The sequence below is a fragment of the Triturus cristatus genome, chromosome 2_1 (assembly GCF_964204655.1).
Source record: "Triturus cristatus chromosome 2_1, aTriCri1.1, whole genome shotgun sequence".
Lineage (NCBI taxonomy): Eukaryota > Metazoa > Chordata > Amphibia > Caudata > Salamandridae > Triturus > Triturus cristatus.
Genome location: NC_140581.1, coordinates 1,148,435,918 through 1,148,462,773, shown reverse-complemented (window position 1 = coordinate 1,148,462,773; position 26,856 = coordinate 1,148,435,918). Strand labels below are relative to the sequence as shown.

General features: G+C 45.8%; 1 protein-coding gene across 1 annotated transcript in view; it reads left to right on the top strand.

Moving 5' to 3' along the window:
• The window catches only part of DCAF10 (DDB1 and CUL4 associated factor 10), a 160,029-nt gene that overhangs the window by 121,356 nt on the left and 11,817 nt on the right, over positions 1 to 26,856 (top strand). Inside the window, exon 6 of the mRNA XM_085636584.1 lies at positions 8,610 to 8,755. Coding sequence (XP_085492710.1) covers positions 8,610 to 8,755 — 146 coding nt within the window. The remainder of the gene's footprint in view (positions 1 to 8,609; positions 8,756 to 26,856) is intronic.

Here is a 26,856-nt window from a genome sequence, read left to right as displayed (position 1 = left end):
AGAAAAGAAATATAGACCGGCGCCACAAGATCCTGCGTGCATCAAGGCGCAACTCCCCCTAGACTCACTAGTCGTATCAAATGCCAGAAAGCGGGCGAACTCACAAACAACCGGAGAGACGCCGCCCCCAGACAAAGAGTCTAAACTCTTGGAGGCTTCCGGCAAAAGGGTTGCCGCACAAGCTGCTAACCACTGGCTTACTGCCAATACACAAGCCCTATTGGCTCGTTATGATAGAGCCCATTATGATCAACTAGAGGATCTCTTGCAACACCTGCCTGAACCATACAAAACACAGGCCACTGACCTCATCCAAGAGGGCAAACTAATATCCAGTGCCTCCATTAAATGTGCATTAGACGCAGCGGACACCGCCTCTAGGGCAGTCAACACAAGTGTATTGCTTAGACGCCACGCATGGCTGCGCATTTCCGGCTTCAAGCCAGAAGTCCAAACCACCATTCTTGCTCAACCCTTTAATCAGGAGCAACTATTCGGCCCTGCAGTAGACACTGCCCTAGAAAAAATGAAGAAAGATAATGAGACTGCCAAATCAATGGGAGCATTGCAGTCTACTCAACCCAGAGGCTCCTGTCGTCGCTCCTTTTATAGAGGAGGTTCCAAAAATGTGGGAACAGACAACTCTTCCACCTTCAAAGCATCAGGTCAAACATCCCCTAACAGAGGATATTTTAGAGGAGGTTATCGGGGAAACAATACTAAAGGCCAAGGACGGGGCAACAACAACAGCCGCACCTCTCCAGCCACCAAACAGTGACTTGCCACCACTCCCACACCCCCCCCCCCCCCCCCCCCCCCCCCCCAGACCATTCCACTCCGGTCGGGGGAAGACTTCAACACTTTCTACCTGTCTGGAATACCATCACTACAGACAGGTGGGTAAGACAAATTATCCAATCTGGCTACTGCCTCGAACTGATAAACCCTCCCCCAAACATACCACCCAGGCACCGTCCCATGACGTCTCACCACCTCACGCTCCTCAAACAAGAAATACGCAATAGAACCTGTTCCACTACAACATCAGGGCACAGGAGTATATTCCCTATACTTCCTCATTCCCAAAAAGGACAAAACCTTAAGACCCATACTGGACCTCAGACTACTAAACCAGTACATACAATCGGATCATTTCCACATGATCACTCTCCAACAGGCCCTTCCATTACTTCAACAAGGAGACTTCCTTGCCACATTAGACCTCAAGGACGCATATTTTCACATCCCTATGCATCCCGCTCACAGGAAGTATCTACAATTCGTGGTAGACGGTCAGCACTATCAGTTTACAGTTCTCCCATTCGGAGTAACAACTGCACCCAGGGTATTCACCAAATGCTTGGCAGTTGTGGCAGCATATCTCAGGAGACAAGAAATCCATGTCTTCCCCTATCTGGACGATTGGCTCATAAAAGCCAGTACTCTAGACAAATGCGTTCTCCACACTCACCGCACTATTCAAACCTTACACAACTTGGGATTTACCATCAACTATCCCAAATCTCAACTACAACCCTCCCAAGTACAACAATACCTGGGAGCCACCATAGACACTTCCAAAGCCGTAGCTTACCCCAGCACAGCCAGGATAGCCAACATACAAAGTCTCATCAAAAAATTTCAAACACCACACTCTCTCCCCGCAAGAGTGTTCATGCAACTCTTAGGCATGATGGCGTCATGCATGTCCATAGTACCCTACGCACGCCTTCAAATGCGTCCCTTACAGGAATGTCTTACAACAAACAAATGATGGACGGAATGCTGACAATGCAGACATTCTCCCCCAGTCAAGAGATCTGGGTTAAATCCATCGTTCTTTTGCCCACTACACCACCCCAGTTTAGACATGGCCATATGCAAATCAGTCTTGACCCTGTGCCTCATGGGAACAGTCCAGCCCGAACTGCCAAGCCATGTCTTCCCTGGACCGGAATCAAGCATCCTAGGACCGGTTTCTGGCTATCAGCCGTCATCAGCCAGGATAGCTTGACTCCAGTGGCGTAGTGAGCACGGGTCCCACGTCTGGGAATACCCATCCCACTTAGGGCGAAAAGCGTTACAACAAACAAATGATGAACGGAATGCTGACAATGCAGACATTCTCCCCCAGTCAAGAGATCTGGGTTAAATCCATCGTTCTTTTGCCCACTACACCACCCCAGTTTAGACATGGCCATATGCAAATCAGTCTTGACCCTGTGCCTCATGGGAACAGTCCAGCCCGAACTGCCAAGCCATGTCTTCCCTGGACCGGAATCAAGCATCCTAGGACCGGTTTCTGGCTATCAGCCGTCATCAGCCAGGATAGCTTGACTCCAGTGGCGTAGTGAGCACGGGTCCCACGTCTGGGAAAACCCATCCCACTTAGGGCGAAAAGCGTTACAACAAACAAATGATGGACGGAATGCTGACAATGCAGACATTCTCCCCCAGTCAAGAGATCTGGGTTAAATCCATCGTTCTTTTGCCCACTACACCACCCCAGTTTTTACAGGAATGTCTAGCACAACAGTGGAACCAGGCCCACGGACAACTAACCGATCTGGTGTTGGTGGACAGCCGCTCACTTCGCTCGCTGAAGTGGTGGAACACCATCAACCTGTCCAAAGGGCGGACGTTCTTAGAGCCTCTTACACAAGTTGTGCTGACCACTGACGCATCTCTCACAGGGTGGGGAGCCCACCTCCTTCAACACACCACTCAGGGCAGATGGACCACTCAACAAAAACTGCTCCACATCAATCACCTAGAACTTCTAGCGGTGTTCCTAGCACTGAAATCCTTCCAAGTGCACCTACAAAACAAGACTGTCCTCATCCGCACGGACAACATGACCACAATGTATTACATACAGAAACAAGGAGGGACACATTCTCTACAACTGGCGCAACAAATCTGGAGATGGGCAATTCCCCAAAACATCTACCTGCAAGCAGAACACCTCCCAGGGGTTCAGAACCAGGTGGCCGACCTCTTAAGTCGCCACACACAGCAGATACACGAATGGGAACTACACCCCAAAGTCTTACTCCCATTCTTCCAAAAGTGGGGACAACCAGACATAGACCTGTTCGCCACACAAGAAAACGCAAAATGCCCAACCTTCGCCCCCAGGTTCCCACACCCACGGTCAAAGGGCAATGCAATATGGATGAACTGGTCAGGCAGATTTGCATACGCTTTTCCGCCTCTCCCACGCATTCCATTTGTGGTACGCAAACTGAAACAAGTCGCTGACACTCATCCTAGTGGCTCCCACTTGGGCACGTCAACCCTGGTTCACCACACTTTTGGAACTATCGCTAGTTCCACATCAAAAACTGCATCTCTCCCCGGATCTTTTAACCCAGAACCATGGAGAAATCAGACACCCAGATCCTCAAACACTGAACTTGGCAATCTGGCTCCTGAAGTCTTAGAGTTCGGGTACCTCAACCTTCCTCCAGACTGTATGAATATCATTAAAGAAGCCAGAAGACCTACTACTAGGGCATGCTATGCTGCAAAATGGAAACTATTTGCCATTTACTGCGCTAGCAATGACATACAACCACTGGATGCTTCCATCCAAAACATCATTTGCTATTTACTACACTTGCAAAGATGCAATTTAGCGTATTCCTCTATACGTCTACATCTAGCGGCATTAGCAGCCTATTTGCAAAATAGACAACACCTGTCCCTCTTTAAGGTACCAGCCATTAAAGCATTTATGGAGGATCTTAAAAGAATTATTCCTACAAGGTTACCACCTTCCCCGGTGTGGAACCTTAATATTGTTCTAACAAGGCTCATGGGTCCAGGTGACCACCGCTAGGGGAGACACTGCTATATAGTCTATCCTTAGTGTGTGATCTGCAGCTCATATGCCTCGAACGGAATATGCTACTTACCAGTATGCCTCTGTTCTTGGCATGTAGAGCTGCAGAGCTACACACGGCCACCCGCCTCCCCGGGACCTGTATCCGTTCCAGCATTGTCTTAATTAGACACTACACATGGACATCCTTTCTCTTTACTTCTTATACACTCCATCATTTCCCATCATGACGAAAAACAATCTGAGGATGGAGTGGATGCCCATGCGCACTGTTGTCCAGGGGAGGAGTCACCAATCTCGTGACCAAAGACTTCTTCCGAAGACAACAACAACCTGCAATCATCCAAGCCCAACACCAGATGGCGATCTTATCCTTAGTGTGTGGCTCTGCAGCTCTACATGCCAAGAACAGATGCATACTTGTAAGTAGCATATTCCATGTCTCTTACAGATACATCATTACCACAGGTAAGTAACTTGATTGTTGGAGCACTTCCATATGGTCACATTACAAGAAGTGATCTCACTTCTCCAACAAGGCAACTTTATGGCTACAATAGACCTAAAGGATGCTTATTCTCAAATACCAATGCACCTAGCACTTCGCAAATATCTCAGGTTTGTGGTGGACGACAAATATTATCAGTTCAAAGTCCTCCCTTTTGGGGTGGCTACTGTACCTCAGGTATTCACCAAATGCCTAGCGATAGTAGCAGCCCATCTACGATGACAAAAACTTCAGGTATTTACATACCTGGACAGTTGGCTTATTAAAGCCAACACTCCTCAGCAGAGTCAACAACACACTTGGGTTGCAATAGATCTGCTCCATCGCTTAAGGTTCACCATCAATATCGCCAAGTCTCACCTTCAACCTGGAGGTTCAGCTGTATTTAGGGGCTATTCTAAACACATTAGCCTATCTATCCCAATACTGCAAGAATCCAGAATTTTCAAGCGTTAATACCTCAATTCCAGACAGATCAACAATTCTCAGTGAGATCATTCTTTCATCTCTGAGGTATGACGGCCTCCTGCTTTGCCATAGTACCTCATGCACAACTACACATGCATCCGTTACAGGAATGCCTAGCACAACAATGGTCTCAATCATAGGGTCATTTAGAAGACCTAATGATGATAGACCATTGCACTGATCACACTTCAGTGATGAAACATCAACAACCAATTACAAGGGCGGCCTTTCCTCAACCCTGTTCCCAACATCACTGTCACATTGGATGCATCACTTACAGGATGAGGTGCACAGTACAGGGTCTCCGGGACACCAAACACTTGGGTTTCCATATCAACAACCAAGAGCTTCAAGCTGTTCACCTAGCATTCAAAGCATTCCTACCTGACCTGATCGGCAAGGTTGTCCTAGTTCGGAAGGGCAATATGACAGCCATGTAATATCTGCAAAAACAGTGGGGGAGACATTCTCCACAATTAGCTCACCTATTTCAGACCGTTTGGAGATGGGCTGTACATCACAATGTTCATATATTAGATCATGGGTACTCACTAACATTTTACCAGGGGCCAAAAGGTTTGTCTGTTATGTGACCGAGGGCCGCATTGATGCCAGTAGGGTGGCGGTCGGGGTGGGTGGTGCCGGGGGGCAGCGGTGCCTGTATGAGAGGTGTGGGGGTAGTGAAGGGCATACATTTGGAAACATCCTTTACCCCGCATGCGTTACTCCGCATACCATTACCCCGCATTTTTTACACCGCAAAATCTTTTGCAGCGCAGGGCTTTACACCGCAAACTATTACAACACATTCCCCAAAGTAATGCCCCTGTGGAGTTAGAATAGTAACTTGCATTCTAATGGGGGAATGTGTTGTAATGGATTGCGTTGTAAAGCCCTGCGTTGTAAAAGATTTTGCGAGGTAATGCCATGCGGATTAAAAGTGTGCGGGGTAAAGCGTCTTATTCATATGCATCCAGTGGCACAATTGTACAATGTGAAACCAGAAAGCCTGGTATTAATCTCTGCTTCCCCACTTTACCAAACTAAACGATCCTAGGCAATTGTTTACTTTCACTCCCCCCCCCCCCCCCCCCCTTTTTCTTTTTTATCATATAAAGGACGTTGAAATGCATGCCTTCTGGATATGCATTGTACAAAACCTTCTCCTGTGTTTGATTTATGAAACTAAAATGTTTTTCGTGTATATAGGACACCAGCCCAAAGAGTGCACTTAACTGACTTGCATCTTAGTTCAATATTGACATTGTCAGAGTTGGGGGAAGAATGATATAATGTGATGTACTACGTTGAAACGGTTCTTCATGTTAATGAAATACACTTTTTGAATTTTGTAGAGATCTTATTAAATTTTTACTCTTTTGCTGCAAGATGAGAAAAAAAGTCTTTCTAAAGTTAGGCAGTGCAGGATAACCTAGTTACTTTCTTTAACTTCAATTAACCTCTAAATAAAAGCTTGTCTGTTTATTTCACTTATTTCCCAATGCCTCTGCTGAATCGAGAAAACAGCAGCCCAGTGATGCTCTACAAGCCAGGCCTTACTTTGAGTTTCACTGTATTAGCGGAATACCTACCAGGAAGAGAGACAACAATTTTACAGACCTCCGCAGGATGCAGCAACAAGTCCACAAGTGGGAACTCCACCCCCAAGTCCTCCTCCCATACTTTCACAAATGGGGGTTCCTTCAAATAGAAATGTTCGCAACAACAGACAGCTCCAAATACCCAAACTACGCATCCAAGTTCTAACACCCACTTTCCAAGGACAACGCACGATGGATGAGCTGGTCAGGTATTTTTGCCTACGCTTTTCCTCCTCTCCCTCTCCTTCCATTTCTGGTTTGGAAGCTCAAGCAAACATCTCTCGCACTAATACTAGTGGCTCCCACATGGTTCCGTCAGCCCTAGTTCACAACATTACTGGACCTCTCTGTAGTGTCCCAATGAGAGGCTCCTTAACAGGCCGGACCTTCTCATTCGGAACCATGGAGAAAAATCAGGCACCCAGATCCCAAGGCTCTCAACCTGGTGATCTGGCTCCTGAGATCATAGAATTCAATTACCTGAATCTACCACCTAAATGTATGACCAAGCTTAAGGAAGCCCATAGGCCTACCACCGAGCATGCTACATGGCTTAGTGGAAGAGGCTTGTTTGTTATTGTCATTCAAAACAAATTGATTCCTTCAATTCCACTACACAGAACATTGTTACTGCTTCATTTACAACTCTGGGCTAGCATTCACCTTCATAAGGTTACATCTTGCTGCGTTAGCTGTCTATTTACAAAATAGTCAACACATGTCTCGATTCAAAATACCAGTCAATGCCTTCATGGAGGGGCTTAAGAGAGTAAGTCCACCGCAGGTTCCACCTGCACTCTCATGGAATCTTAACATTGTTCTTACACGACTCATCGGACTTTCATTTGATCCTCTGAATACCTGCCCCCTTCATTTTCTCTCTTGTAGTGTGTAATTTGGAATTGCTAATACTTCACGTAGATGTGTTAGTGAGCTCCAGGCATTAACCTTGCAAGAACCTGTTTTCCAGCTCCACAGAGGCAGGGTGGTCCTTCGCACCAACCCTAAATTCCTCTCAAAAGTTGTCTCTTTCACCTCAATCAATCAATTAATTGAGTTGCTGTTTTGTTGGTTTTGTCTATCCACACATTAGATGTCAAAGAATCATTTATGTTCTCCATTGATAGAACTAAATCTTTTAACAACACTAAACTATTTGTTGCTTTTTCACCACCTCATAAAGGAAAGCCTATATTCAAATCTAGTATTTCCAGATGTATACTTAAGTGCATTCAAACATGTTACACTAAAACCAAAAGAACTCTACCTACAACTTCTAGAGCGCACTCTACTTGCAAGGAAGGAGCATCCATGGTTTTCCTAGGTAACATTCCAATAGCTGACATATGCAAAGCAGCTAGATGGTCTACACCACACACGTAAACAAAACATTCTGTGGAAGTTCTAGCACGCGTACAAGCAGTGCTACGTACACTTTTCCAAACAGCTGCAACATCCACAGGTTAGCCACTGCTTCTGATGAGGACTGCTTTACAGTCTATGCAAAGCAGGTGTATTACAGCCACACATGCCTTGAACAGAATGTTACTTACCCTGTAAACATCTGTTTGCGGCATATAGGGCTATAGATTCACATGAGCCCACCCTCCTTCCTGGACATCTGTGGCCGCTCCAGTTTACTTCATATGGACATCTCTTTACTGACACTTACTTTACATTCTCACCCGCCTGCGGGAAAACAATCTAACAGGGGAGTTAATGCTCATACGCATTATCACCAAGAGGAGTCACTCTACCTCATGACTTGAAAGACTTCTTCGAAGAAACACAACTTGCACACATCCAGACCCAATGCTAGATGCCAGGAGTATGCAATGCATGTTAAACCTTAGCACTACATGCCATGAACAGATGCTTACAGGATAAATAACATATTCCTTTAACTGGAGTATGACAATCTCACATTTGGTCTTGTTCAATAAAACATTTTTAATATATAAAAGTCCTGAAACGGGGAAGCTGCATTTACTGGTAAGTAACTTACCCTGTACAAGTTACAAGTGTCTTCTCTCTATTAAAATAGTTTCATACTCTTGTATGTATAGTTGCTTGATTTATCTGCTTAAGTAATTTGAGATTACATCAGATTTTCTAGTCCAAGACATTTGAAATATAGGGAATTAGTTCTGAAAATATTGCGTCCAAGTAAATCCACTCCTCCCCTTAGGCACATCACCACGCAATAGTCTTGAGGTTTTGACACCCGAGGTTCCTGGCGAGAGGGATCGTGGGAATTGCATCACTTCATTACAACTTCATCCTAAAGGATGGGCCACGCTTCTTCGATGTTCAAGTAACACAGATGACCAAGAGGTAACACTAAAGAAGGCAGTTTTGAAAGTTAGAAATACCTCTGTTGTAGAATAGTTTTATTGGGTATGTTAAAATAATGTGTGCTCGATTTTCTGAGTATGTAAACAAATTCATAAATGTATGTTTTATTAATAGATCTGTAATCACATTAAGTAGCTGTACATCTTTACCCTTTCTGCTTCTGGTAGATTCTTGCCCTGTTAACTCTAGGGCATCCTCTGTTTACTGTATTATGATTCTAGATGTTTTCTTTCTTTCCCAAACCCTTTCAGCTCCATCCAGAAACGTACAGTTCACCTGACATCTACAATCCTATTCCTTTTTAATTTGATCCTTACCAGACAACGCCAGCTGTCTCATTGCAATAGACCTGTTGTCAGTTTACGAAAATCTCACTTGAGGCTTAAATCCTGTCCATTGCTTGCCCTTTTTGTTACTCATTTGCTTGCTTGCTTTTTCAATTGTGTGCCTTGTTCATCTGGTCTGTCCTTCTCCTGAAGCAAAGCTTCTGACTTGTTTCCAAATTAAATACAGTGATGATGGAATGCTTGAATTAATCTCAGCCACAGGTAATCACTCGGGCCGCCTCCCAATCCATCTTTTTTTGTGCACACCATGACACCTCCGTTTGGACCCAGCTATATGCAAATCAGTCTTGACCCTGCTCCTATAGGAAAAGTCCAGCCTGAACTGCAAAGACAGGGTCTCCATAAACCGGAACACAAGCAATATAGGACTGTTTTAACCCTAGTTATGGGCTCATCAGCCAGGTACAGCTTGGTGCCAGTGACAGTGTGCATCGTACCCACGTCTAGACATACCTGTCCCACCTAAGGTGAGACCGTAAGTATACAAAACGGTGATGGATGGAATGCTTGAATTCCTCTCAACCACTTGTAATCACTCTGTGCTACATCTCAATCCATTGTTATTTTGCACACAATGCCACCTCAGTTGTGACCCAGTTATATGCAAATCAGTCTTGACCCTGCTTTAATAGGAGCAGTCCAGCCCGAACTGCCAAGCGCTCCCTGAACTCCCTTTACATGTGTCCTTCAGCCACTCAGTGTATGTATTGTTTTTTCTTTTTGTTTACGGACTTCACAGCTACATCTGTTTTTCAGCCATCGCTCTTGTGACAGCTGACAAACAGTTTTTTACTTAAGTACTCCATGAGTACATTTCTTCTTCAGCTGTTTTCCTTGTGTTTTTTCCCCTCCTCACCCCGTGAGTAGTGTTGCTTTCTCTCCCCCTTGTGTTTCTTCCACTGTCCTCTGTGGGCTTTCCACTCCCTCATTCCTCCATTACCCCCATAACTTCAGTCTTTTTTTAAAAGGTGTATTTTTTAAAGTTTGGCACTTGTTTTTCGTGCAAAAAAAAAAAAATGTGTGAGACTGTAGATACACATGCTTTTCATACTCCTGCCATCTAGTGTTGGGCTCGGATATTACAACCTGTGTTTTCAAAGAAGCTTCGCATCACAAGATGTGCTGCGATTCCTCCCTTAGTCCACATTTCTCATGGGTGCCGACTACACCTTAGAGTGTTTTTTCCACCATCTGGTTAATTTTCCTGCTCAGCAGTGTCTCCGAGATCGATATGTTCCTTTCGTCTTTTCGGGCCTAACTGTTACACTTCTCGAGACAGAACTTGACTAATGGTTACTGAACACTTGACCTATATTCGATATTCCTCCCAACAGGAGCACCTCTTTACTTTGGCTGACCGTTTCGATACCCCAGTCCGTTACTCAGCCAAGTCTTCCTTGCCTCAGAGAATACAGACAGGAAGGGGTTGATGGAATGTACACCTTTCCAATTTTGTCCAGACTGCAACGCAAAGTATTTCTGGGTGACCTGTTTGCATCCTCTTCACGACAAGATTAACTGTGTGTTCTGCTTCACCTTTTGGTGTGAAAAGAGTCTCCGATACCGAAGGGAGTGGTTTTGGGTGTAATTGAAAATGCAGCCGTCCTACTCTGTGACGCCCTACATTTTTGGGGGAACAGGTCCCTCTGGACATCGAGAAGGAAGAGACCAGTCCCTTTGAGATCCTAGCAGCCCAACCGACGGTCCGGCATGAGGCGTCGCTCTCAAGCGCCTCCAAGGAAGATGATCAGAACCGGACACCTTCAGCATCAAACTAGCGGAGAACTGCACCAAGATGACATAGGGACAGGAGTACCACTTCAGCACAGAGCCCGAGTGCAAAACCCCACTTGCTCAAGTGCCCCTATGCCGATCCAGAGCACCTCTCTTGCAGGAGTTGTGCATCAGGCCGCTAATAGGACTGAAAGAAGGCCTCCACCACCATCCCAACTTTGCCTTTGAAACCCCTCCCTTCCTAAGGGCACCTTACCTCCCCCATGGATCCAAAATCATTGCTGTGAGCATCTTGGAGACCAAACACTAAGTCAACACTGAGATGAAAGGAATCCAACAGTCCCATCCTGCAGAGACTAGCAGAAGAATCTGATGCCAGACAAAAACAGCATTTCATTAATCCAGAAACGGGCAAGATTTCTACTAAACCTTCCCCAGGGAAGCCATTGATCTCACTGCCCATGATTTCCAAGAAGCAGCGGCTCACTTTTGAGGAGGAGCTCACCTTCAATGCACTGTGACACCCGGTGCCCAAAAGGCTTAAGGACATAGCAAAAAGTCCTCCTCCCCAAACTCCCTCACACAGGCAGTCAACACTACCATGGTCATAATTTCCACCTGTCTACCAGAATGATCCTGAGAGGTCAGTGTTTTCTCATTCTAACGTAGACAGCCCATATGGGAAAGGAGGCCTTTATAGCCATCCTGCCGGACAAGGGATTGGGTCGACCCCTGGGATTACTATATTGACCCTGCAGAGGATCTGGAGCCATACAAAAGCAAAGCAATCTCTACCAGAAGATATCATTGTATATCATGCCGGCGTTCAAACGTCAACATGGATGTCTTACAGGATGATGAAAATTTGTTTTGGGTGAGACCCTCTCAAATACTGAATACTCTGTAATATTCCTGACCATGCTCAATGGCATGCTCAATTCAGCCCCTGGCAACTTCAAAGACCCTATGAGGTGGGTCGAGAAGATATTTGAGGCTTTTCCCAACAACTTTTTTCACATTGGTGACCAGGTCCACCCATACTCTGGTAGTACACACAGGAAGAAAATGTGCCTCAGCACCCCACCTCACCCCAATATCTCAATGCTATCAGCAAATGCATGGAGGTTGCTGCAACCACCAAGTGATGTATTAGCAATTTGATTGGCTTGTTTCCGAGGTACTACAGGTTTCACTGGAAGGAGATGGAGGTGTTGGTGCAGCACTTCCCTGAGGCATAGAGAGAGAGAGAAACTGGTTGCTGAGGGAAAGATCCACCGAATACTCGACTCTGCAGGTACCACATTCTGTGGCCTAAACACCAGTATCCTGCTCCTTTGCCAGGCATAACTTAACATCTTGAGGCTTAAAGAGGCGGTCCAACACCACCTCCTCAACATCCCATTTGGGTGACCATCTCTTGGAACTGAAGTGGATGAGAAATTGGTAAAGTAAAGCAGGACACTGAAATTGTGCAGTCCATAGGCACCCTGCAGTCTTCCACTCAAAGGGGCATCTTTTTCTAGACCGCAATCCAGGGTCAAATACAAGACCACACTTTCAGGCCAGGTGCAAACATGCCAGCACCAACAACAGACGCTTCAGCTGTCCAAGAAAGATAGAGGTTAATCAAGGGGCAGTTTACATGGGCAACGAAAGAAGGGGCAGAGGTGGCTCCAGTTACGAAGCCCCCCGCTCCCCATCACACAACACTCTGGGTGTGGGTACCCTTGCAGGAGGAAAGCCCCTCAGATCAGTGGGTGGTCGCTGTGGTTCAGTAAGGCTAGTACTTAGAATTCCACCCCTGCCAACATACTGACACATCTCCAGCCAAGACCAGATCACTCACCTAGAGTAAGAGATCCAAGCACAATACAGATTGTGCCCCCACACCAACAGGGCAAAAGGCATTTACTTGCTATGTTTCCTCATTCCTAAGGACAGCTCCCTCTAAGCCATCTTTGACCTGAGATTTATGAATCAGAACATCATGTCGATGCACTTCCATATCACAACCTTACAAAACGTCATCCCATTGCCCTGCCAAGGATATTTCCTGACTTTGTTAGATCTCAAGGACGCCTGCATCCCCATCCCCATCACACATCATCTGTAATACCTTCGGTTTGTGATTAGTGGACAACACTACCAATTCACTGTGCTTCCTTTGACATTCACCACTGGTGCAAGTGTCTTTAATAAGTGTTTCATAGTGATAGCCGCTCAGCTACGGATTTCTTACTTATCTCGACGACTGACTGATCAAGAGCAGTAGCAGACAACATTGCCTGACGCATAATCAGACTGCTCCAATCCTTCACCATAAAATTGGGTTCACAGTAAATGTAAAGAAATGCCCACCTCCTACCCACAGCATACCCAGCTCTTCCTGGGCTCAATGCTAAATGCGTTTAAGGAAGGCATAACCCAACCAGCTTAGAGGGATGGCATTCCAACTGTAATGATCCTCTTGGTGATGATAGTTTCCTGTATAACAATTGTGCTGAATGCCAGATTGCACATGTGCCTGCCCCAACAGTGCCTCACAAGGCAGTAGTCACAAGCCAGCTTTATCTAGTGTTGATAAAAGCCAGCACTCCATGTCCTCTGTAGTTGTGGAGCAGTGAAAACCTGTTGTTCTGCAGATCTTTTTTGAACCCTCTCATGCAGTTGATTATTACCACGGACGTATTGCTCACAGTTTGGGGCACACATTACGGCAACGTGACTGTGCAAGGTACTTGGACCTCAAACCACCAGCGTCTGCACATCAACCTAACCCTCAAGGTCTTCTACAAGCTTGTTTACAGCAGTATGGTCCTCATAAAGACAGACACATAACAGCCATATATTACATACAGAAACGGGGGTATTCAATCTCCCCAGCTGTCTGCACTACAAGAGATTAGGCACTGGGCAGTCTGCAACAAGATCAAATTTGTAGCGTAACACCTACCGGAGATGGACAATGACTTTGCAGACCTGCTAAGCAGGACACATCAAGTAGTCCACAAGTGGGAATTCCACCCACCAGTTCTTTTCCGATACCTCCAGCAGTGGGGAACCAAATTAGTCAACTTCTTCGTCACCACAGAAAACTCCGCTTCTAGATACCCACGTCCATGGACAATGTACTGTAGATGAATTGGTGAAGGCTATTTTCCTAAGCTTTTCCGCCTCTCCCACGTATCCCTTGCAGTATCAGAAAGAATACTATGGGAGTGTGACACAACAATTTTTGACATTGAGATGAAAGACAAGCTATAGGGGTAACAAAGATTACGTTCCATATGTAACCATGGGGTAGAGTTGAGTGAGTCTGGAGAAAACAATACAGCCCTTGAGATGCTAGGAAGGCCGTTTGATAAATTTTCCAATTCGGAAGGTTACATCCACCTAATGCAGCAGGTTTCCTAAGAAATGTGAAGATCTTTAACTTTGGCAATCGTATGTAATTCATTGAAAGAAACTATCCTCAAGATCTCTACAAAACCAAATACCCAAATATTTAAGGCAAGAAGACTGCCACTTCAGGCCTGAGCTACCCAGATGAGAAGATAGGCATAGAGGATTTAAAGGGAATACTATGGTTTTGTCCTTAACCTCTTCAATGCCCATGACGAGCTGGTCTCGTCATGGGCCGCGGTTGCGCTGTGCCCATGACGAGACCAGCTCGTCATAAACCCCGCCCGCTAATGCAACGGCCGGCACAGGGCGGGGAAAGGGGCGGGCACTGAAGGGGTTATTCAGAGTATACCCAGAAACCGCCGAAAAGTCCTGGATAATGTTAATTATCAAGGGGATTGACAATTCTACATCCACAGAGAAAATAAGGGTATTGTCTGCTTATGCAGCTGTTTTTAAATGCAAGTTGTCCAAATTGAAAACCCTAGATTTTGGGGTCTGAGTTAAGTAATCGTAGTAAAAGATCGATAGTGAGTAAGAAAAACAGGGGGGATAAGGGGCACTCTTGTCTCGTACCTTGATGGAGGTCAAAGTAAGAGGAAGTAGAGCCATAGATTCTAATATTTGGTTTGGGATTTGCTTACAAAACCACAAGCATGTTAGTAAAGTAAGAGCCCAAATTTTGAGATTCCAGTACTGCTTGCAGAAAAAGCCAATAATCGTTATCAAATAACTTTTCCGTGTCAAAAGCAATTGAAGCCGAAGGAAGAGCTGGTGATCGACCTTTCTAAAATATGACAAAAAGTACAAATATTGTCCATAGCAAGGCGGCCTTTGAGAAAACCAGTTTGTGGGTTATGAATAAGTGTAGGGATACAGGTTTCCAATCTAGTGGCTAAGATTTTCGCATTGATTTTGGCTTCCATGTTTAAAAAAAAAAAATAGGACTGAATGTTTTGAGATCAAAGTGATCCTTTCCCTCCTTTGGAATGACTACTATGGTGGTCTCGGCGGCCGAAGACGTTTTTAAGGTGGCTGATAATAGTATGTGTAAAACTTATAGAAGATAGAAGGGGGATGGGAGCACACTGCTTCACCTCCCAGCACAGTTCGCCCCTTTGCATCTGTGTTGGGTGCATAAATATTCATACCACATAGGTCTTGAGAACCACAAGTCGGTCTAGTAAGTAGCCATCTCCCATTGGTGCCATGTTCAGCAGCGACTATGGACAGACCTGACTGTTTAGAAATAAGAGTGAGTACCCCATTGCATTTCCACATAGCTTCAGAGCATGTAACATCCGCAACCCATCCCTTCCTCATGAGCAGTGCCTCTTTAAAACCAATCTTGGTCTCCTGAAGGAGAACTACATCCCCTTTCAGATATTTACAATAGTCCAAGATTTTGGCCCTTTTCACAGGGTGATTTAGCCCTTTGGTGTTTAGGGAGATAAGTTCGGGGGGGGGGGGGGGGGGGCGGCCATTTGGGCAATATCTGAATGACTGATATACAATGGTTTGTGAGTGGCTCAGCATGGAACTGAGCAAAGAAATACAGCAGAGGCGAAGCAGGTATCCCACTGGGAAAGGGAAAAGAGAAGGGGGTGCAAGGAAAGAGGGAACAAAAGAGGTCCCGCCTTCACTGAACCAAGTCAAAAGAGGCGATGTGACCCCCTCCCACCAGGTAATGTCTGTAAGAGACATAGTGCATGGGGAAAAAAAGACATGAACAGCAATGGCTGACCAAGTCAGTACAGAAAAAATAAAACGCTGGGAAAAGTTACACAGGCGGCGGGAAATGAAGAGCATCAAATGCATAAAGAGAAACGGTATTTTGGATTAAACCACATATTAAATTAGCATGTAACACCAATGTGTGCAAAAACGGCAGCATGCAGAAACGAGAGTAAAAACATCTTAGATACCAAATTAAATGTTTAGAGCAATATCTGAATCCAAGCAGGTCTAGACACACATGAACCATGACGTGATACAAAGTGAAACAGAAGTAATTGTACAGGTGAAAGGAACTAAATTCTGAAGATGACCGCATCTAATATCAATTTTTAGCATCAGTGAGTACTGTCTAAATAAGTTATAGTAATACTAATAAACTAGATGTCCCATATAAAGAAGTTGAAAAAACACCCACAAGAGAAGTGGCCACTAGGTGACTGGTACCCACGGATAGGGGAAGATACCAGTTAATGACCCAGTCACAAGAATGAGCACATCAAAAATGTAAGTAGTGTGATAGACATATGTAAGGGTGACTGAGGGTGTGAGCTTAAGAGATAAGACACCTAAGGCAAGAATGGAAACAAAAATATACAACTGAGGAGAATTGCGCATATACTTCAATACCTTAGGGGGAGGATAACACAAGGAACAGCACCAAGAATAAATAAAAAGGATATACTCTGTAGATCAGGAACAAAAGCAACTGTGTGTGCAGGATATCAGCCACGATAACGAGGTGAAGATGTACCAGGTAGAGCATGACACTCCATCTGCGATTTGGATTGGTTGTCCAGGAAAGTTGCAAAGTCCATAGGCTCTACAAAGATTTTTGACTGGCCTCTGAAGGTTATCCAAAATTTCGAGGGACCTGAAAAAGAGAAAGGAATACTCAAGTCCAACAGTCTTTTCCGAAGATTTAAGAAACCTTTGCGACAAATAACAGTATCTCTGGCATAGTCCTGCCAAATTGTTATTTTGTGATCACGCCACTGTAACAACCTTTTTTTAGTACCTGCGCCCCCCCAGCTTCCCGACCTCAGCAGTGCGGCAACGCTATCAACAAAATGGCGGGCATGTTATTCTGTCTTTGTTCCGGCCCTGCTGCAACCGCCCTCGCAGACGCACCTTCACTTTGGCTCTTACGCCTCCTTCAGTACCGCGACCTGCTGGTGTTCTTCCTGTGTGGTGAAATTTCTTAGCTCATTTGCACTGCGGTAGAGGCTGGAAATCTTTCATACTCCTGTCAGACGCCTAACAAGAGACCAGCATGGTCGCTACGGCCTAGGGAAGCTGAGCTACACAAGGGGCGTACAAGGGTTATTCAGTGGAACTCACCTGAATTTAAACACTCCCGGACTTGCATTGTCTCTCGCTATACTTCCTACTTGTGACAAAAAAACCTGAGGCGGTTTCGAGCAGTCTGAATTTGAAGTGTGCGGTCTCTGTGGTTTTTTTTTTTTTTTCTTCCCTACCTGAGACACAAGCTACATATGCAAGTCTACGGTTTAGGCGTGTGGCTTCAATGAACTCAAGGTGGTAACACCTGTGTGGTATCATTGAAGTTCGGTGAGGCAGGGGAGGTCTAGTGGCTTAAGATTTACACTTTTTACTTAATCACACAGCTGCTTCCTTATTTGTTCCTCGCTACTTACCTACAACCCTTACCAAACACATGGCGGAAGGCGTGTCTGGAAGCATGAAGGACAAGGACGCTAAATCGTCCCTGAAACGCTCAAAACAATATCCACTGATCCCGGAGTCCCCGATCAAAGGTAGCCTAAATTCTGCATCCACCTTAGAAGCCATCCTGTTAAAACTCAACACCGTACATGATATTCCTCTACGTACCAAAACAAATACTGATCTTCTCGAACTGGAGGTAGCGGGCATCCGCAAAGACTTCAAAGTTGTGTCAATAAGATCGTCCAATACGAGACCAGAATAAGCTCAGTGGAATATTTTACAAACTCCCAAGCTAAGTAGATCCAAAATCTTGAATGATCCATCTCATCTTTACTGAGAGATCTCACAGAACAGGAGGATCTTAATCAGAGACGTAATCTGCGTATTTTTGGTTTACCAGAAGGTATTGAATCTTATGCGCCATCCGTTGCTGATTTCTTGGATTCCGGATGCCCTTCAGTTGTCTTTTAAAAAGGACTTTGAGATTGAGAGAATCTGTGTTTCAGACGTATCCCTAATAGGAGAGGCATCCACAAGAAGATAGTCTATATGAGAAAAATTAGAATGAGGAGAAGAGAAGAACGTAAAATCGCTGCCCTGCGGCTTGTGTAATATCCAAGCATCTAGTAACTGATGGGAAGTACATAGGTTAAGTAATTGCTTGTGTGCCCTGGGAACTTTAACATTGAAAGCAGAGTGTCGGTCTAAGATATGATCGAGGGGGGGATTAAAATCCCCTCCTACGATTATTATTTCAGACCGTTGAGGGAACGTTTAAGCCTAAAAACAAGATGAACCTCAGACCTTTGATTTTGACCCTGCACCATCAACACACGGAGCAAATCTTAGCTCACATGGGGAAGATGCACAAAGTTGAATTAAGGGGACTCATTGTGGAATATCGATCATGATTCCCCAGGCAAAACTCGTCACCGCTCCACCGCAGCAGTAATGGTACCGTTACAGTAATGTGGCTGTATCAAGTTGTTCCGCTTCTCTGTTAGTGTTGACTGAGTCCGCCATCCCTGCCGTTTTGCAGCTCGCAGAGACTGCAGACAAGCGGTGGAAAACGTGGTGCAGGAACAGACACCACAGTAACCAGGCACACCATCGGATCCTCGCAGTGTTCCGCCACCTGTAAAGGTATGTTCGAGGCATATGATCTGCAGATCACACACTATACATAGATCGCCATCTGGTGTTGGGCCCGGATGTTTGCACTTGTTTTTGTCTTGGAAAAGTCTTTGGAAGTCACGAGATGGGTGACTCCTCCTTTGGACGATAGTGCACATGGGCATCAGCTCCATCTTCAGATTGTTTTTTTCCGCCATCAGGCTCGGATGTGTTTATCGCGCTCCTGTTCTCACATCACTCCTGGGCAGCGGGTCGTAAGAAGTGACGTCGACCCCCGACCCCCTCCCCCCCCGCACCGAAAAAGGCTTCGGTAACACCTTCACCTTCGGGCCCAGGTGCAAACCGAGACAATACTTCTCATGTCCCGCCTTCGGGCCTGGCAAAGAAGTCCACAACTAAGCCTTCAGGCCACTCGGGATCAAGTCAGCCTGCTGTCTGTGTCCAAACTAAAGTCCCGGCACCGAAAAAGAAACCTTCCTCCGCCTTAGTGCCGACCACTGCCTCCACATCCACGCTCTCGGCACCCAAATCTACTGGCACCGGCCCCTCGACTCCGAAAAAGCCGTCGAAACCGAGCAAAAAGACACTACCGAAGAGTTCACATTCTCAACCTTCGGAACCGAAAAAACCATCGGAACCCTAAAAACAACCGGTTCTGCAAACTCCAGCAGAGACTAAAAAATCTCACGCTCCAAAACCTAAGGAGCACAAGTCCACTCCAGAATGGGTGCCACGCAAGCCTTCGGAACCGAAAGAATCTGCGCCGAAACACCAGCCTCCAACAGAAGAGCTTTTTAAACGGAATCCCACCCAAAAAACTCTTCTAAAAGACCCAAAGAATGGTCAACTGACTCTCGGGTCTAAAAAGAGACCACTGGACACGCCTCCACCGGCTCCACCACCTAACCACCTAAGAAGAGACATATTGCAACATCGCCTCTGAGGCCCTTCTCCACCTCCTCCTCCACCCCCCCCCCCCCACCACCACCACACCACTCTCCTACACCCTCTCCTCCACCAGTGGACGATGATGACATCTCTGACACGGGGGAGGGGGCAGACGATGAACCAGATGTCCCTAACGTAACACAAGACGACATCTTCCCCTCCAGAGGATACCATATGTTTCACCCAGCTCGTTCACAGAGCTGCACAATACCACAGGGTTGCCTTACATACAGACCCTGTGGAAGAAGATTTCTTAATGGACACTTTTGATACTTCACAAAAGTCCACCTCCGTCCTCCCTATGTTAAAAGGGGTCATCAAACAGCCTGTTAGCGCTAGGGTTATAAACCCCAGGATAGAGAGAAAATATAAAGCTGCCCAGCAGACCCCATATACATTAAAGGCCAAATACCTTTGGACTCCTTGGTGGTCTCCAATGCCAGAAAATCTCGCAAACGTCAGGGGACGCTCCACCTCCGGACAAGGAGTCAAAACTCTTGGACGCCTCTGGTAAACGTACGGCGTCACAAGCAGCTAATACATGGCGCATCGCCAACACTCAAGCTTTGTTAGCCAGATACACTACGACGAGCTAGAGTCCCTATTGCAACACCTCCCTGACAAATAAAAAACTAAGGCCTACGACCTCATACAGGAGGGTAAGCTCATCACGAACACCTTCATTCACTGCGCTCTAGATGTGGCAGACTCTGCCTCCAAAGCCATCAACACAAGTGTCCTTCTGCGTAGGCATGCATGGCTACGCATTTCAGGTTTTAAACCTGAGGTACAGACTTCAATTCTTAACCAGCCATTTGACCAGGAGCATCTATTTGGGCCTGCCGTGGATTCATCTCTCAAAGATGAAAAAAGACACCGACACTGCTAAATCAATGGGAGCCTTGCAATCACAAGCTCCCAGACGTTCCTTTCGTAGCTCCTCTTGCAAGGGCACCTCCAGAGGCTACTCCTCTGACAATCCATCCACGTCCTATAAAACTCCCACCCAGACCACATTCACCAGAGGTTATCAAAGAGGAGGCTACAGAGGCAATAATAATAAAGGTAGAGGCAAGACCAATAATACCCGCTCTGCCTCCACCCCTACCCAGTGACTTCCCTCCGCTCCCCCCTCAGACCATTCCACTCCGGTCGGGGGAAGATTGCTACATTTCCTACCTGTCTAGAACATCACCATAGACAAGTGGGTGAGACAAATCGTTCAATCTGGTTACTGTCTAGAACTCACTTCTATCCCCCCAAACATACCACCCAGACAGCGCCCAATGTCACCGGTATATTTATCGCTGCTAAAGCAGGGGGTAATCTCCCTCCTACACAAACATGCAATAGAACCAGTCCCCCTGCAACAGCAAAACACAGGAGTTTACTCCCTGTACTTCCTCACTCTGAAGAAGGATAGCTCTCTAAGACCTATCCTAGACCTCAGACCCTTAAACCTGTACATGCACTCAGACCATTTTCACATGGTCACGCTTCAACAGGTCCTTTCTCTTCTCTCTCAAGGTGATTTCCTTGCCACTCTAGATCTCAAGGACGCCTACTTTCATATTCCCATTCACACCTCTCACAGGAAATATCTCAAGTTTGTAGTGGACAGTCAGCACTACCAATTCAAGGCCCTCCCATTCGGAGTCACCACAGCACCCAGAGTATTCACCAAGTGTCTGGCGGTAGTTGCGGCTCACCTAAGAAGACCGCACATCCACGTCTTCCCATACTTAGACGACTGCTCATAAAAGCCAAGTCATACCATCAGTGCGTACATCACACTCGCGCCACAATCCACCTACTCCACGACTTAGGGTTTACAGTAAACCATGCAAAGTCTCACCTACAACCGTCCCACATACAACAGTACCTCAGTGCCACAATAAACACCTCAAAAGCACTTGCATATCCCAGCCCAGCCAGGATAGCAAGCATACAAAGCCTCATATCAAAATTTCAGCCGCAACACTCTCTTCCAGCTCGAGTGTTCATGCAGTTGATAGGGATGATGGCCTCTTGCATATTCATAGTACCTCATGCAAGACTCCAGATGCGTCCTCTGCAGGAATGTCTGGCACGTCAGTGGAACCAGGCTCAAGGTCAGCTGACAGATCTGGTGTTGGTGGACGGTCGCACGCACTGCTATCTGCAGTGGTGGAACAACAAAAACCTTTCCAAAGAGCGACCGTTCATCGAGCCGGTTCCACAGATTGTGCTAACAGCGGACGCATCGCTCTCCGGCTGGGGAGCTAATCTATTACATCACACCATGCAGGGCAGGTGGACGCCTCAACAAAAGTAACTCCACATCAATCACCTGGACTTACTAGCCATCTTCCTAACCCTGAAGGCGTTCCAGAAACAAATATCAGGCAAAGCTGTTCTAGTCCGCACCGACAACATGACAGCCATGTACTACATACAGAAACAAGGCCGGACACACTACATACAGCTCTCTCAATAAGAACAAAGCATATGGAGATGGGCTATTCCTCAGACCATTTTTCTCCTAGCCCAACATGTTCCGGGAGTCCAGAACAACATAGCCCATCTGTTAAGTCGTCAGACTCAACAGATTCACCAATGGGAACTTCATCCGCAAGTTCTTCAACCATTTTTCCACATGTGGGGGCAACCAGAGATAGATCTCTTCGCCACACACGAAAACGCCAAATGCCCAAGCTTCGCCGCCAGATATCCACACCCATTGTCCAAAGGAAATGCGATATGGATGAATTGGTCAGGCAGATTTGCGTATGCTTTTCTGCCTCTCCCACTCATTCCACTGGTGATGCGCAGTCTACTGCAACACTCACTGACTCTCATCCTAGTTGCTCCAACATGGGCCAGACAGCCACATTACTGAAACTATCCGTAGTCCCGCACCAAAAACGACACCTCTCCCCACGCCTCTTAACCCATAGCCGTGGAGAGATCAGACACCCAGACCCAGCACAGCTCAACCTAGCGATCTGGCTCCTGAGGTCTTCGAGTTCGGTTACCTTAACCCTCCCCCTGACTGTATGAACATTATCAAGGAAGCTAGACGCCCCACCACTAGAGCCTGCTATGCAGCCAAGTGGAAACGATTTGTGATATATTGTCACAATAACACCATCAATCCTCTAGATGTGTCTATTCAACACATCAAAGGTTATCTACTGCATCTCCAAAGGTATAACTTTGCATACACATCTATTAGGTTACACCTTGCTGCCATAGCAGCCTACTTACAAAATAGACAACACTTGTCGCTATTCAGGGTACCTGCCATCAAAACATTTATGGAAGGCCTCAAAAGAATAATTCCTCCTGGGTACCACCCTCACCTGTGTGGAATTTAAACATAGTTCTCACAAGACTAATGGGCCCTCCTTTTGAACCTCTGCACAAATGCGAGCTACAATTTCTAACATGGAAAGTCGCTTTCCTAGTGGTCATTACTTCCCTTAGAAGAGTCAGTGAGCTACAGGCACTGACTATTCAAGAACCTTTTTAACAACTTCATCATAACAAAGTGGTTCCTAGAGTATGATTATTCCGGTGGACTATTTTATAATGCATTAAAGCCACAGGAGTGGCATAAATTCTAGCTGTGCCATTTCCAAAAAGAAAGACACTGGCTGGCTCAACAGCAAGCCCTTTAATTCTTAAAATCATATTTACTTCAGTGAACTACGGTCATGTGGCTGAAAACTAAGTTTTGAACAAGAACCAAAAAAATTAAACAAAACACTATGCCTACAGCTGCATGCGTAAACCTCAGTGGGGTTCCTTCCCTGCCCCCTCCCCCTTGAGGTGGTTTCCTGTCTGAGTCCACCCCAGCTGGGAATGTTATGAGCAGGAATTTCCAGGAAACATTATCCACTGCATCCAGGAGAAGGGAGGAGAGAGTCCCAGGAAAACATGCTACATACAGAAGGATACCCGTAGAGAATCGGTGCCCTGCTTCGTTCCATGCTAAGCTTGTAAAACAAACTGTAGGTCACTGCTGAAGTAAGGGCTAAAAGGAAAATAAATAAATAGTTAAGGAAAACGAAATAAAAACGTGTTGCTGAAAATTAAAGTTAGACAAGCAGTGGTCAAAGCGAGAATGATAAACAGGAGTAGCAAGGTGTGAGAGGTAAAGGATTAGGAAATTAATCATGTATCCTTGCATATTGTTGTGAAGTGACCAATATTGTGTTGTTGAAAGAGGATTAAAAAAAAGACCAATTGAAGCCAGATTTGCGTGATGACCACTGACTAATGTATTTGTGTTATGTAATAGTATCTCGAATTGATAGCCTGAAATATGTCCGAACAGCATTCGTGAAACAATCAGTGGAGAATTCCCTGCGAGAGCTGTTGTTGTAACATGTTTTTTATGTCAATGAATGTTTTGCTAGTTAAGAGATGGAGAAGCTCAAATATCCACACGCTTCAGTCCCGTAACCTTTAACATATATCTTGTTATCAAAGTTGGATCATTGTCAAAATATATAATTACGTGAATCAATTTATTTCCGTTAAATAACTCAAACATATCTTGTGTTTATTGATGACGCAAAAACATTCGCATAGCTCTCGTGAGCTTATTCCTCACCCTAATGCAGGTTCGCGTCGGGCACAAAGCTCTCCTTTGCATTAGGAGAATGTCCTGCAATCTCCTAGACTGTCTTTTAATATACAGATGAAGACCCTTTCCATTCTATATAGCATGCCTGGCTTGAAGGCCTTACGGCATTTTGTGAAATAAAAGGAGTGCATCTTTTATTTGTCTCCTGACGTTTGATTGACTCTGCCCCAGCAGAACGGCCTTTGAAAGCCACCAACCTGTTTAGTTATGGGCCAGTCCACTTCTGCTTGTGTGTTTCATACATTATACTAACACACACATTTTGAAAGGTGACAGGGACCCAAAGAGACAGTGTGCGTGCAAGAGCACAAGCAGGGTACACGTGCACCACTTGCCATGTTCAATGTACATAAAGTGGCTCAGTCGCTTGCAGCACCCCTGCTCTGCATTTAGGTTCCTTTGCTCGCTCGGCCGGCTCACTACTCCGTTTAGAGGAAACACAGAGAAACCAAATTTTACACAGCGCTTGCAAATAGCCACAAAGAAACATAGCTTGGTGGGTTGGCTAAAAGCAGCAGAGATGCGAAATAGTGCAGGGACAACTCAGTTATCCAGTATTGGGGTATCTTTCATAGATTCACATGCCTGAATCATTCCCCGTCGTCGCAGTGGGAGTCCCGCGGTACAAATAACATAGCAGTAAATAGTAGAAAACCATAGGCCTAATGAATGCAAACATGCATTGCATAGCCTATTAGTCTCCTTTTGTAAAATAGACCAAACTAAAAAAACACAACCAATCAGCTACCAGCACCCTGTAGAACCTTCCCAAGAGAGGCTGAGTCTCTCAGATTTTCACTGCACTTAGTTGTGTAAGGGAGTCTCCCTGAGCCTGGCTCAGTTTCTACAGCTTCAGATAAGTATATATTTTATACTTTATCAGGATTATGTCGGATTCTAAAGGTTTATTCAGGCCTTGCCAGTCGTGTGGGAAATAAAATGTTCACGTTGATGCCCACAAAGACTGTATTTATTGCCTTTATCCAAAGCATGAAGCAAGGCACTGTAAGATTTGACGCACTTTCCCATCTAAGACTCTAAAGGATAGAGAGGGGCGACTTTTATTATGGCTTAAAAAGAAGAATGAAGCTACTTCAGATGCGGAGAGAGATACTTCCTCCTGGTCTCATAAGAGGCAAAGGTCGCCAGTGGGTCAGCCTGAGGAGAAAAGGAAACCACCTAAAAGCTCTCTCATGGCGAAAGAATCCCTTAATCAGGAGAAAAAATATAAAGTCTCCTCAGGGATTTCGTCCCCTCAGCCAGCAGGAATTTCTATGAAAGCTGGAAAGAAAACTACCTTAACCTTGCCTGTTACCTCTTCAACTGGCACTACGACGACTATGTCGTCTTCTAAGCCTTCAGCAACGATCACCTCGTCGACGGTGAGTCTCAAGGGATCTATTACTTTGACATTTTTCTCGTCGACAGCACCTCCGTCGTCGAAAGCTTCAAAATCAAAGGCTTCGACGTCGACTGCGCCGTCGAGAAAACCATCGCCGACGACGGGAACATTATCAGCGACGACACCATCGTCGACGGCAGCGTCGACGATGAACCAGTCGACGAACAGAATTTCACAAGCAGTGATTTATACTGGTTTTTCGACGCCGGTTTTGCAGAGGGTGCGTGTGGAGTTTAAAACTCCAAAGATTTCACCTTTAACGCCCAGTAATCTTCTGGACGTGGAAGATACAGATGATGAGGGTCAATTTGGAGCAGCTTATAGCCCCTCACAACTAAATGTTAAATGTCAGGAGGACGACGACTATGCCGAAGAGGAACAATATTACCAACAGTATGAAGCCCCCCCCCCCTCCTCATTACCGGCAATATAGATACTTTGAGCAGCCTGTGCAACCACCTGCCCAATTTCCACCAGCATTACTATAAGACCTCCAAAGTATGCTGCAGGATTATAGAAAAAGATTTCCTCCTCAAGAGCAGGAATTTATAGTGCCTCCACCACCACAGCCAGCAGTTTTACCACCACTGCCGCCTCCTGTTATGCCAAATCCTACTATTCCTATGCCTCCACAAGAGGACCCTGTTACCTCTGACGAAGAACCGGAAGAGGGTGAGATTCCTGATCCTACAACACCCACAGATGACTGGGATGATTACGTGATACCAACACCATCGCTGCCACCTCCCCGCCCTTTGGATTCACCTCCTGAGGACATAGGAGGTTTCCACAATGTTATGGAGAGGGCTGCTAGTAGGTTCCACTTGCCAACTGTCGTACATCAAGAAGACTGCTTTTTGTATGACTTTAAAGAGCAATCCAGGAAAAATGTGAGGTCCATACCTATCATTGATCACATTTGCAGGAGGGGGTGAAAGTAATAAAGACGCCAGCCTCTGTAGTCCCTGTGCTACAGAGAGTTGACAAAAAGTATTGCGCCCCTGAGGATTCTCCTGCCTGTCTAACTGGTCATCCCAAGGCGGACTCAGTAATTTCTCAG